The sequence below is a fragment of the Myotis davidii genome, unplaced genomic scaffold (genome assembly GCF_000327345.1).
Source record: "Myotis davidii unplaced genomic scaffold, ASM32734v1 scaffold967, whole genome shotgun sequence".
NCBI lineage: Eukaryota > Metazoa > Chordata > Mammalia > Chiroptera > Vespertilionidae > Myotis > Myotis davidii.
The window spans coordinates 2,118,394-2,133,068 of record NW_006383014.1 but is presented as its reverse complement, the minus strand read 5'-3'; the positions used below and the strand labels follow the sequence as shown (position 1 = coordinate 2,133,068).

The 14,675-nt window shown below is 33.9% G+C and overlaps 1 protein-coding gene across 2 annotated transcripts in view; it reads right to left on the bottom strand.

The window, feature by feature from the left end:
* Positions 1–14,675, bottom strand: part of TBCK (TBC1 domain containing kinase) — a 175,128-nt gene that overhangs the window by 103,455 nt on the left and 56,998 nt on the right. For both annotated transcript variants that reach the window (XM_006778899.2, XM_015558092.1), the window contains 7 exons: positions 13,234–13,375; positions 8,555–8,615; positions 7,373–7,434; positions 6,842–6,903; positions 5,098–5,246; positions 3,580–3,718; positions 2,205–2,304 (listed from right to left, as the gene is read on the bottom strand). In XM_006778899.2, coding sequence (XP_006778962.1) covers positions 2,205–2,304; positions 3,580–3,718; positions 5,098–5,246; positions 6,842–6,903; positions 7,373–7,434; positions 8,555–8,615; positions 13,234–13,375 — 715 coding nt within the window. The remainder of the gene's footprint in view (positions 1–2,204; positions 2,305–3,579; positions 3,719–5,097; positions 5,247–6,841; positions 6,904–7,372; positions 7,435–8,554; positions 8,616–13,233; positions 13,376–14,675) is intronic.

Below are 14,675 nucleotides of genomic sequence, written 5' to 3'. Positions count from 1 at the left end.
ACTTCAAAAGCAACATAATATAAAATTTATGAATTTATATGAGGTACTGAGAAGTATAAAATTTAAAATCCATTACAATCATAAATATACAAATATATTATGCCTCTAGTGATTAAGTTTAGCTCTGAACAATAGTTTTTGTACATTGATTATTTTTACCTACAGGTGTCTCTTGTAAATGTTAGACATCTACTATGATATTTTCCAAACACAATTCAGAATTACTGAAATTAGTATAAAATTTAATACATGGATAATACATTTTTAAATTATACTAGAGGCCTGATGCACGAAATTTGTGCAAGAGTAGGCCTTCCTTCCCCTGGCTGCCGGCACTGGCTTCTCTCTGGCACCCAGGACTCAGGCTTCCCTCCAGCCGCCGGCAGGCACCCTGGACCCGGGCTTCCCTTGCAGCCCTGGCTTTGTCTGGAAGGTTGTCTGGAAGGATGGCCAGCGTAATTAGCATATTATGCTTTTATTATTATAGATGAAGGTTATTTTAAAAGGTACTTTAAAAATATATACCCTTAATTTAAAAGGCGAAAGATTTATGCGATCTGAAGAGAAACCAGAGTATGAAAAACTCAATTCAATTTACTTATTTTTACTTTGTAATTATTACAAACTAAGACAATAGTAAGGGTACTAATAAAATAAAATTCAAAAGAATTTTTTACAACATATTTTGAATATGTATGATTCAAATATTGATGAGTTCAATTCTCTTAATTATCTTTTTAAAAGTCATTATAAAATGTTTCTCCAATAATAACATAACATGCAGGATTATAGGTATTCTTCAAAAACGTAAGAAGACAGGCCATAGTATAGTAAAATCTTAGACACATCCTAAGCAGGGTGATTAAAGTTATCGCCACCTTGCCTGCTGCTTTGCTCTTCAGTGCAACTCCCAACTTGAAGACAGAGTGTCTGCTCCTATGGGATTCACACTGAGGTTCAAGCTCCGTGTGCAGCTGGCACTAACGTTCTATTGATTAGAGTCCTTACGCACTTCCATTAGCATTATTCACAGAATTTTTAAAAGCCAAAAAGAATCTTTCATCCAACAATGAGAATCTGGCAAACACTGGTTTTATGCATGGCTTCTTTCTAAAATTTGACATGCCATGTATGCACTTATCCTATTTTGCTTTTAAATCTTTAGGTATTTCTTTCACGGATAAAAATTCTAAGTAGAAAACTAGTATTTCCCCAAGTTTGACTGCATTATTAATATGTAATTTTTAAAGTTTGAGTTTTACTATCCTTTAAGGCATAAATATTACTTTTAGATCTATCTTCTGCTATTTTTTATTAATTAAAATTTTAGCATATCAAAGGCAAAATAGGGCAAAAACACTTGTACAGAAAGTGTAAGGTAAAAGTTATTCTTTGGTTTCCATATTACTTTAAAAATCAGCAATGTCAACATTTTTTCTAATATTTATAGAAAAAATACTTTTATTTTTTTTTGTTTTTGCAAATAAATTTTTCATGAAATCTTTTAGAACAAAATATAGAACATAATACAAAATATATTTATAATCTTGGTATAACTTTAAATAAGTAACAGTAAGTAAAATATAATAAAACACAATGAACTATAAAAACACTGATAAAAGTAAGAATTCTATTAATTAAAAGATACTATTCAAAAAATTAAAGAAGCCACAGATTAGAAGAAATTTGCAACACATATAGCCAACAAAGACCCTGTATTTGGAATACATTTTAAAAGCCCTCAACTCAGTAAGAAATGACTCAGAAAAATTGGCAAAAGATGAATCAGTTACACACAGAAGAGGTAAGTAAACAGTCAAAAAACATGAAAGAACTCATATCTACACTATAATCATGGAATTAAACATTAGTATTATAGCAAAATACCATTCTGGTCCTTTTGGAGCAATAATTTTTAAAAAATTTGATGATACCATGTGTTACCAAGTATGTGGAGAAATGAGAACTCTTATGATGGTACAAAGGTAAACAAATAAAACCACCTTTTGAGTGATGAGACAATATATATACTAAAGCTGAAGATGTACAGATGCATTTCCAATAATGCTGTATGTGGGCTCATACATTAAAGAAACTCTCTTATATTTTGAAATTAGGGAGGAATTCAAGGCTTCATGTGTATCTGTAAGGTATCTTTAAAAAAAAAGGGTTTTCTGGCAAGTTTGCTAAAATAACAATCTTACATTTCTTAGCTGGCATAATGACAATGTCACAGTGGTATCATCTAATAGTGAGCTTCTATCTCGACCTTGTCCAAAGCTTTCACCATCTTCAAAGAGAAAACTAGAAGAAATTTTAAAAAATTATTATTTTAATGGGGACACAAAATCCAATTTAGTGTTTCTTCTACAAAAGAAATTTTATTCTAAATCATGAACTCTTTCATGAAAAAAAGAAATTTTAGATTTAATGGGTTAATAAAAAAATATGACTGCTGTTTGAAAATTCTCTAAACAATTCTAATTTTAAAATATATGTTGAGTAAGTATGAATATAGTGGATAAAGCATTTTAGCAACATCAGAGTGTGATTTACACTGTATCTTAAGTCAGATTCAACACAAAAGTTACTTTGCTGATACTATTCAAATGTGACCCTGAGAAAGTATAATATATGAGTGAAGAATGATAAAGTGAGAAAAAAGAAAAACCTTACATAATGACCGTGATTTCACAGGGGAAAGGATATCAAATAATAAATGTATGAAATTTGTTTAGAATTTCAGAAAATTACTTTTGAGAATTTATATATCCTTTAAAGTATTTATTCTTAGAATTTCTCTCATTTTATTTCTTGATTTTCTACCTAACTCAATGTGCACAGTATAACTGAAGTTAATATTGAAAAATTAGTTTAAGAGAGAAAAAAGTAGAGAGCCAATGGTCTTTTCAAATAATTAACCTAAAATTTAACATGTGAGGGAAAGAAATGATCAGCAGGTGATTTCTACAATAACCTACAATGATAAAATCTAGTCCAAAAATCTAAAATTAAAATGCTAGAGCATTGGTGGAAACTCGAGATTCAGATTCACATCTACATGAATAAGTGTTAAGAGCAAGGGAACAGCAATAACCTTGTCCCTTAGGTGGTACTGTTATTTAAATTTCAATCTAATTTGCAGAACAGTGTCCAGGATCTTGTGCAGTTGTGCAGATTTTGCTCAACACTGACTTAGCACTTTAATGATCTCTAAGACAAGCAAGTACCTCATATTTATGATTTATAATTGCAAATAGAAAATAGTTTCTCATAATAGGCACGTTAGCTGATTAACTCTTCAATATTACTGTTCTTTCTGACTTGTACCTTTTTCATTTATTGAACATCAATTATTACAAGGTTTACTGTAATAATAACTTCATATGGAGATAAGCATATTACTTATAAACAAACAATATTTAATAAATATTGATGAGAATTTAATAGACACTTCATTAAAAAAAATAAGTTACTAACGTCCAATAGCTGTGATAAACAGTTGGAATGGCTATCCAATTTTTTTAAAAAATTTATTACTACATTTTTTAAAAATTTCCAACATTTTTCTTTTCTTACTTGGGGAGTGTGCAGATAGGTGGTTTGGATCGAATGATTTCCTTGTTGACAAGTTCTTTCTCCAAGTCACCTCCAGCTAAACACCAAAGGTAATACACTTCTTCAATTGATCTTTCTGCCAGGTAATCACTGTTTATATCTATTAATGGCAAATTAAAGAGAATCACAGTTATCTCACTATTTGTTTTTATTAAAAGGCAACAGACAATAATAGCTAATATTCTAAAACAGTAAAAACTTAAAAGCATAGTAAGATATCCTTAAGGATATACATACTATAAAATGCACAGAATATGAAATGTACGTTCAGTTTCTTGAGAAAAAGTGGAATTTTTACCCCCTGGGTCACAGATATATCAGGTATATCTAAGGTATATCTATGTAAAAGGATTAAGGGGAGAAAAACATAGAGTAGGCAAACAACACGAACTGCCCTATCTTTCATGTCTTGAGTCAATTGCTGCCTCTTTGGAGAAGTCTTTCTTGATGTCTCACGCAGGCTATGCTTCCATTCTGCTATGTTCATACAGACCTTCATTTGTAATCATAATTCTTTGACTAAATGTCTGTCTGCCTCACCATTTTGCATGAATGTTACTTGAAGGTACAGTGTGTGAAGCAAAGTAGAAACTCAATAAATATTTAATTGAATGAATGGTTAGTAACTATTTATTGCTATGACTTATTTCATAACTTTTCAGTATAAGAGTAACTTACTGGTGTCACTACAGCACACATTCTGAGAGGTGTAAATATCACAGAGAGATAAAAAGACAAAAGCTGATATTCTCTTAAAATGTGAAGTATAATAGTATGAATGTTCTATCAACAATACAATTTTTAGAGATCAATTATAATAGATTATCTATCTATCTATCTCTCTATCTATCTATCTATCATCTATCTATCATCTATCTAAAAGCCTAAGCGACCAAATAACCAAATGACCGGTTGACCAGTCACTATGATGCGCACTGACCACCAGGGGACAGATGTTCAATGCACAGGATTGGGCTCCCTCCTGTCTGGATCAGGCCTGTGGGGATCAGGCCGAAACCGTCTATCCGACATCCCCCGAGGGGTCCCAGATTGCGAGGGCACAGGCCAGGCTGAGGCACCCCACTGGTGCATGAATCTGTGCACTGGGCCTCTAGTATGATATATAAATGTTGATGTAATGAAAATTCCATTGGGAATTAGAAGACCTGATTGTAGTATAAAGATTTGAGATGAAAATGGGACTTTGTTTTGCATAGTAAATTTTTGTGTGGTACCACATCCTCTCCTTGATTCTTAAAGTTCCTGCTCAAAGTAAGTTAAATTGAAGGGATTAAAAGTTAGGCTAGTTATATAAAATGCTATGTTAAACATGCCCAGAGTTACCTCTTAATTCCAAGATAAGTGTCCATAAAGTCTCACTAATGTATTACATATATTGGTGATACTTTCAAAAGTAGGATAAGAGTACTCTCTTTAAAAACAAGGCTTATATTATTGCTTATTCTTATTTATCATTACCTTTACACAGCTGACTGATATCCTCAGGCAGAGTTAAGTCAGCACATCTCAGAGAAGATGAAAACAAACTGACAGGTTTTGTAAATGGGGTGTATAAAGGTGACACTTCACTGAACACCTTGTCCTGCATTAATTCATCTGGGGTTGGCCTTGAGAAACATTTAAAATACAGAGCATGAACGAAAGTCATTAGAATTTTACTAGAATAATTCAAAAAAAATAGTTAAAAGCCTTAAATACCTCATTAGCATATCCTATATAATAAAAGCCAATATGCTAAGTGTCTGACCATTCATTTGACCAGTCGCTATGATGAGCACTGACCACAAGGGGGCAGACACTTCAACCAGTAGGTTAGCTTGCTGCTGGGTCTGGCCAATCGGGACTGGGAGAGATGGGCTGGACATGCCCTGGGGTCCTCCTACGGCTCCTCCCCAGCCCTGATCGTGCACTGGTGGGGTCCGACCTCTCAGGGGATGTCTGCAGGCCAGGCTGAGGGACCTCACCAGTGCACGAATCCATGCACCAGCCTCTAGTAATATAATAAAGCCCTCCTTCATGGAGTCTAAAAGTATCCTATATAATAAAAGGCTAATATGCAAATAGATTGAACGGTGGAACGATCGGTCACTATGACGCGCACTGACCACCAGGGGGCAGACGCTCAACGCAGGAACTTCCCTCTGGTGGTCAGTGTGCTCCCACAGGGGAAGCACTGCTCAGCCAGAAGCCAGGCTCTCAGCTGGCGAGCGCAGCAGTGGTGGCAGGACCCTCTCTCACCTCCGTGGCAGTGCTAAGGATGTCCGACTGATGGCTTAGGCCCACTCTCTGCGTAGAGCAGGCCTAAGCTGTCAGTCAGACATCCCCTGAGGGTTCCTGGAATGTGAGAGGGTGCAGACTGAGCTGAGGGACTCCCCGAGTGCATGAATTTCGTGCACTGGGCCTCTAGTATGTTTATAAAACAATCAAGTGACTGTAGGTAGTAAATGCTAAATTTTTTACCTTTGTTATGCTTTTTACACCTTGTGATCTACCAAAACTATTATATATTATTGTCTCAATTTTAGCTTGATTACCACATATCTGCTTTACTGAATATATTAAATAATAAAATTATACACTAACAATACCTATTAGTTTCTTTCTATACTTAGTTTAATGTGGCCTATTTACCCAAAACTATGCTTTTAATATCATTACTTTCTTCCTAACATGCCTTGACAAAAATGTTTGTCTAAAAACAAATTAGAATATATTTTTATTATTTTTAAATATTATATACCTGAGGGAGTTTAGGGACAACTATATGGCTAACAATGACATCATCAAATGAAAAGAAATAATACAACTTCTAAGAAATCCTTTTATGTAAGCAACAGTTGTTAGCTTACCTCACCATTTATCCAAGTCTTTTGCTATAATATATACTGCCAATAAACTTTTGTTCTCATTTCTATCATTTTAATCGAGGAATATGTATACCTCACAGTTTAGCTGATTTTTTTATATTGGAAACTAGGAAATGAACCAGTAACTTCTTTTGGTATATTCTAGTTTTCTGAGCATGGCTTAATTATTTTGTCTTCTTTTATTAACATATACTAAAGCCATAACTAACAGTTATTACTATATATATATATATATAAATATGCTTATTAAATCCATTGGCATTAAAACCAGCAAGAAAAAAAATTAACTACTTATATGTTAAGGATCTGTGTAATCCCAAACTCTTAATATCAACCTCTTGGAAGGGTGGAAGGTCAGACATTTCTTCAAAAGATCTATCACATTTTCAGGAAGCTCCTGGTAAATAAAGAGAAAAAAGAACTATTTACAATGACCAATCTTAAAAATAAATTTTAGAAGAGGAGCATTAGAGGGTGGAAATGAGATACCTGTAATACTATCAGCAATAAAAAATACAGTAAAAAGTAAATTTTACTCAAATGTTTGCTAACCTAGGATATTTTGATTTATTTATTTTTGTTCTAAAGATTTGTGTTTACCTGACAAATTCAGATGTTTTGTTCTGTCATCTTTATTATTATATTTTTTTAAATTAAACTTATTGGGGTAACATTGGTTAATAAGATAATATAGATTTCAAGTGTACATCTCTATGATACATCATCTTCATATTGCATTGTGTTTTGATTTTTTTACAAAGTCTTTATTTGGACTTTTCCCAAATAAGCACAGCTTTAAAACAGCTTGCTATTGGATCCTAAATATGCAAAATAAACAAACTTTCAATAACAGATTAACCACAAACCTTTATAATGTCCAGGCAACCATGCTCTTCAGCCAGAACTATTATAGTGTCATCCACGCAGTCTAAAAAATAGAAAAAGTATACAAATGAATGCTGCTGTTCTAATTTATTAGACATACTGGGTACTGAACTTTGATACTTTTAAAAAAATATTATGTAATTCTGTTTTGGAACCTGGAATATTAAAAAGTTTATGATTTTTTAAACTTTCCTTATGTATAGTGGTAAAAATAAAGACTTCAAACACTAAATTTTAATTGAATCATAGATACTGAAATAAAGCCGCCTAATAGTAAGTGAAATACAGCAGTGATCAAAGGAGATAAAGATTCTTGTCCATGCTTTTTCACTATATGTGTGTATTTTAAAAGGTTTTATTATCTTTTCATGATTATAAAACTAATTTATTTTTATTATATACAATTTGGAGAATGTATACATTTCTCTGAGGACTTAAAGTATAAATTTGGTCTGCAGATGACATTTAGAAATCTCCAAGACTCCTTAACAGCTATATTATCACTTTAAAATTAAATGTGGTAAATATGGTAAAATTTTATGGCATTTTATTTATAATACATTAGTATTAATATTTATTAATAATATTCTGTACACATTATTTGTATACTCTATTAATCTGTACATCAATCTATCACTCTTTTACATAAAGTGCTCTATCACTCCTTTTCTCTTCTTTTTTTTTACCATACATGCTTATAATTTATTCCACTCTAAAGTAGATACACACATTTTTATAAATTTGAATTGCAAATATTTATATCTAATATACATATAAATCATATGAACTTGTTATAAGGAAAAATAAACATTATTCTTGACCCATTCATATATGAATCATCAAAGAGAAAGCTCCAAAGTTGATATATTATTTCACGGCAAACTGCTAGAGAAAAATATAATTTTATAGTCTCACTCTTCGATTTCACATGTTAGTTTACTGGGCTATCATAAGGCTAATTTTACATCCATCCACAGCATAATTCCTTAGTAAATAAAGAAAGCTCTACGATAATTCATCTACGGCACTTCTTAAATTGTCCTGTTAATGCTTATCACTGATCATTAGAAAATTAAAGGAAGTTAGGATATTTCAGTGTATTTGATTACTAACACTCAGTAAAGATTATATTTATATTTGAAATATAACTGCAAGACACTTACCCAATGTAAGCAAAAATTTTAGTCTTTCAGAAACATCCAAGCTCTGAAATAATTTTCTTCCCTAAATAAAATGGGAAAAGAATGCATGTAAACATTTGCATGTTTTTTCTTAGGAGGTATTTTTTTTCAGAGCTGAAAATAATTTTATCAGGTACTTCTATTTCTCTTCAGAAGTTTTATTAGATTTTTAAAGTTAGTTCCATTAAAGAAAAATTATTGGTTAGATAATGATTTTTTATATGTTACATAATATTTAACATTTAAACATTTTAGTTTGATCTCAAGCACTGCTCACTTTTGAGACCATACATACTTGAATGTCTTGATGAATTCCAGGCTACCAGGAATGTTATTAAGAGTACAAGATTCCTCCTGGGAAAGATTCAGATTACCCTTTCATCTGCCCAACTAATCCTTACTTACATATTATAATTCAGGCAATCTGTTGTCTCTATTAAGACACATTCCATGACACTCCCTTCTACCACAATAACTTAGCCATCCTTTGTGCTCACAGAGCAACTGGTATATTTATTTTAAGACACATACATTATATTTTAATTGTTTCTTTTTAAGATATTTATACAGTTTTATTGAATTCATAGAAGGGAGAGGGAGAGAGAGACAGAAACATCAATGATGAGAGAGACTCATTGATCAGCTGCCTTCTGCATGCCCCATACTAGGGCTAAAGCCTGCAACGCAGTCATGTGCCCTGACCAGGAATCGAACTGTGACTTCCTGGTTCATAGGTCGACACTCAACCACTGAGGCACATTGGTCAGGCTTTAATTGTTTTCTTTATTGGCTTCAGGGGGCTCCTTGGAATACAGTCAGGAATCAAACACTTATAACTTCAGTGACTATATGCCGAACAACTATTGTGTGTCAAATTTGATATTCTACTACCAGTTACACAACTTGGGCAAATTACTTAACCACCTAAGCCTCACTTTTCTCATCTATTAAAATTGAGTATTTACAGTAAGGGTTATTTATATAATGTATAAAAATACATAGCATTTTCTGCACATAGATATGCTTCATAAATGTTAAGTATTATGTTTTTCTTATTATAAACAAATTAAAACTTATATGTCCCTTAAAATAGAATATGAAAGCTTAAGAAGAGATAGCATGGTTTTTATATAGAGAAGATGAAACTCTGATTTAAAAAGGAAAAAACTTTCTCAAAGACTTATAAAATTAGAAATGCAGACCTGGATAGTTTGGCTCAATGGATAGAATGTTGGCCCTAAGACTGAAGGATGCCAGGTTCTATTATAGTCAAGGGCACAAAACTTATGCAGGCTTGATCCCACCAGGGTCTGGGTGCATATGGGAGGCAAACAATTGATGTCTCTCTCTCTTTCTGTCTCTCCCTCTCCCTTCCACTCCCTTTAGCAATCAAGTGTAAATTCGTGTGTGTGTGTGTGTGTGTGTGTGTGTGTGTGTTTTCATTAGTAGAGGTCTTCTTTAGATGTTTGGTATTTCTTAGATATTTACTCATGTTTTAATATAGGATTCTACACATCATTTAGCCAGTGATGGTGAACCTATGACACGCGTGTCAGAGGTGACACGCGAACTCATTGTTTTGGTTGATTTTTCTTTGTTAAATGGCATTTAAATATATAAAATAAATATCAAAAATATGTCTTTGTTTTACTATGGTTTCAAATATCAAAAAATTTCTATATGTGACACGGCACCAGAGTTAAGTTAGGGTTTTTCAAAATGCTGACACGCCGAGCTCAAAAGGTTCGCCGTCACTGATTTAGACTATGGAACCTTCTGGGTGGCAAAGTGACTATAGTAACTTTCTGGTGATATGGCCAGAGATTCCTAGCAAAATGGTCTTGGAATAGCTTCTCATCTATTTTCTTTGAATTTCTAGTATAACCAAAGTTGCCTTTGTTAGCTGTTGGTATGCTATTAATTTATATCTTAGTATTTGTTTGATGAGGCAGAGAAAGATTTAAGCTCACGTTCAGTTTGCCATCCTTAAACTGTCTAAACTTTGAGTACCACTTAAAATGTCATAAAGCCCACATAATGAAATTAATATTTCCTTCTTGGTATTCACACAGCTCTCTGAGTTTATCTTCAAAATTTATGGATTTGAATTACTTTATAAGCTTCTTCACAATGCGTCTTAATCAGTTTATTCCTTGTTGCATTTGTCATGATGCTATATATACAACATATACATACAGTAAATACTCTTTAACATGTTAAAAATTGAAATATTCATATAAGACATACCCAGATCATTAGTAAAAAGTTTAGATATAGTTGATGGTAATAAAAAGAAAAAAAAATTATATTTTACATTTATTATACTTCGCTTTCATATTCCAAAAATAATTTTTCAATTTGTCTATGATTTTAAACAACAATAAGATTTATTATTATTTTATACCAATGAAAAAAGTAAGATGGTCTAAACAAAGGATAGCAAAGAATCAGAATATCTGACATTTTCCCGTAGAGAAAGAACTGCCAATATGTAAATGACAAAAGTTATTATGCATATTTATTATTTTTATTACTATTATTATTTAATCCTCACTTGAGGACATGCTCAGAGAGAGGAAGGGGGAGAAAGAGAGAGAGTGAGAAAGAGACAGAGAAAGAGAGAGAGAGAGAGAGAGAGAGAGAGAGAGAGAGACATTGATCAGTTGCCTTCCATACGTGCCCCAACCTGGCATCGAACCTATAACCCAGGTATGTGCCCTGACCAGGAATCGAACCAGCAATCTTTCATTGCACAGGACTATGCTCAAACAAATAAGACACTCCAGCCAGGATATTATGCATAATTAATAATAATAAAAGCTAACGTTTATGGATTGTTCACTCTGTAGCACACTATACTAACTACTTTATATACATTATTTCATTTTATTTTTTCAACAATTTTGCAATATAGACACTATTGTTATGTATAGAAGTGGAACCAAGGCTTTGAGAAGTTAGATAGCTAACCTAACTCACACAGCTAGCTATTCTTTGCAGCATCAGAATTTAAACCCAGTTCTCTTTGACTACAGAAGCTTATCTCATAACTATTATGCTTTACTACCTCTGCTTTGAATTAATTCAAAAATATATAAAAGAAGAAAAATAATATCAATCTAATTTTTAAATATGGTAAACATTAGTGACTTAATTTTTCAAAATATTTTGAAAGTTCCTTGGAAGACAGATATAATAGATAAATAATAAAAATTTCTGCATCAAATAACCTCGTAGTCCAAGTAAAGTAGACGAATTTGATAAATGCCAAAATAGAAGAGGAGAGCAAAGAAGATAGTAACCAAAGGCTGGCAGATATTTGAAGGCAGAATCGACAGATTGGTAGTTGCTCCTCCAAATCAATTTTCAACTCCTTTCTCAATATTTAGGTGTCCAGCTGAAGACAACATGTTCTAGTCTCCCTTGTACCCATATGTAGCAACATGTGTAAATTATCACTAGTGAAAAGTAGTGTTGATCAGTTTTAGATCACATCCTTAAATAGTTACCATGAATCACTCTTCTCCTTTCCTCATGGCTAAAAAAAAAACTGATAGTGAGAGAACTTTGGAAACTAGATGCTGGAGCCATTCCTGATAGCCTAATATGCTAATTAGACTGGATGTCTTTTGGATGTCCTTCCTGATGAAGCTGGGGCCACAGGGAAGCCAGCTGAGTCTGGTGCTTGCGGGTGGTCTGAGGGAAGCCAGCCTGGGTCCCAGGTGCCTGCTGGTGGCTGGAGGAGGGAAGCAGCCCAGGTCCTGGGTGCTGGAGGGAAGCCAGTGCCAGCAGCCAGGGGAAGGAAGGCCTACTCTTGCATGAATTTTTATGCATCAGGCCTCTAGTTGTAGAATAAAGCCCACTCTACCCTCAATGGACTGTTACATGAGGGAGAAAAACATCTTCAGCGGTTCTCAACCTGTGGGTCGCAAACAATGAAAATACATCCTGCATATCAGATATTTACATTACGATTCATAACAGTAGCAAAATTACTATGAAGTAGCAACAAAAATAATTTTATGGTTGGGGGTCACCACAACATGAGGAACTGTATTAAAGGGTCCTGGCATTAGGAAGGTTGAGAACCACTGAATTCTATGTTCTTTAAACTACCGCATTTTTAACTCCTTTGTTTTTATAGCAGTTTATTCTTTATACTAATAGATATAGAGGATATCTGGGAAAGGCCTCAGAAAAAGCCAACATATAAAGTGAGTCTTATAGGAAACGTAAGAGAACAGGAGAAGAGAAGGTATCTAAAAAGAAAGACCACAGAAGGGAGAGAGCATGAACGTATCAAAGAATGTAAGCAGTTTTAGTCTAAATATTTATACAATGCTTAGTTTTTAACTTTGTACAGTGTACATGTTTTTGTACTTAATACAGGGGTAAAAATTTCTAGAAATACCAAATGATATTTACACTTAGTAAAATTTACAATTAGTAAAAGTGTAAGCATTTCTAGAGCTACCAAAATAATAGGTAAATTAATTGTCAAACAGGGTTTTGTTAAAAGTCAAATTGAGAATTAAGATATTTCTCCTCATATCTAGTCAATTTGCAAAGCAAAAAGATATTATTACCAAATAGTTTTCCTATTACAAAAGTTATTCTAAGAAACACACAATTTTATTAGTTTAATGTTTTTTTATACCTACCACACAGAGCTCAAATAAAATGATTCCTAGAGACCATACATCTGATTTGGGGCCAGAAGGCAATGGTTTTTCACTTGGCATATGATCAGTCGTTTTGGAAATTCCTTGTGCAATTACCTCAGGTGCCAAGTATGATGGATACCTATAATGATATATTTAAAAAATGAATAATTACTATGAACAACAACAAAGCTAGGAAGAAATAAAGAACATTTTATGTTTCAAAACAGTATTCATTACTTTGAATACTAGTAGAAATGTAAAAATGTTGTGATAATATATAAATTAGAAGCTAAGACTCTCCCATCTCTGTGCTTCAGTCACTCATACATAACATACTCATGTACATGTAAACTTGACCACCCATCACCACTGCCCTACAAGGCAGCATACTATACACATTACTCTATATATGCCATAGAGATCATTCTACAACAATAAGTATAGCTTTGCCTCATTCTTTCTGAAAACTGTCAGAAACTGTGCATATGTACTTAATTTATTTGAGCAAACTCTGATGAACATTTTGAAAGTTCCTATTATAAACAATGTTGAAATGATTATAAATATTTCATTTCCCACAAATATATGTAGAGATAATAGACAAATTTCTAGATGTAGCACTACAAAGTCATATGGTATATGCATTTAAAATTTATACACACGCACACACATATACACACTCATATCTCTGTATATAAAGCCTAAGCGACCATTTGACCAGTCACTATGACGCACGCTGACCACCAGGAGGCAGACACTCAACGCAGGGGCTCCCCCCTGGTGGTCAGTGCGCTCCCACAGCAGGTCAGCTCAGCTGACCAACAGGTGCAAGATGCAGGCTCATGGCTGGTGAGCACAGCTGTTGCGATGCGAGCCTCTCCCAGGATCACTCCCCCTGTGTGCCCCACCTTCATCCAGACTGGGATCAGACCGGCACCGCACCGGCATCGGGACTGACTGGGCGTGAGCCCGTGCCTGTTTCTCGGTCATGAGTGTGCTGGTATCAACCTAGAACAGGCATGCGGAGACAGCAGCAGAGCAGCAGCAAGCCAACTGAGCAGCAGAGGTGGCAGGCACAGTAGGGCTGGGATGAGCAGGAGCGACGCCTGGCCCGAGCTCAGGCTCCTCCCCAGCCATCTGCTGCTTCACGCACTAATGCATCCCTAGGGGGAAGTTGGACTGCCGGTTTCCGCTGATTGGCCTCCATTTTAGAATATGAATCCATGATAAACTGTTAATTTTCCTGCATTTAAAATAGGATTGAGCGTGTGCCGCACAGAGATGAAATCCATAATACTGCATTTGTGTGACTCGTGTCCTTACATTTTGTCTAGTATTATTGTTGATTACACTGTTGTCTCTGAGTCTTAATGCAATATCTGTTCCCCAGCCTTATTCACCATGTGGAAAAAGAATAGGATACGTCAGTGCATCTAATG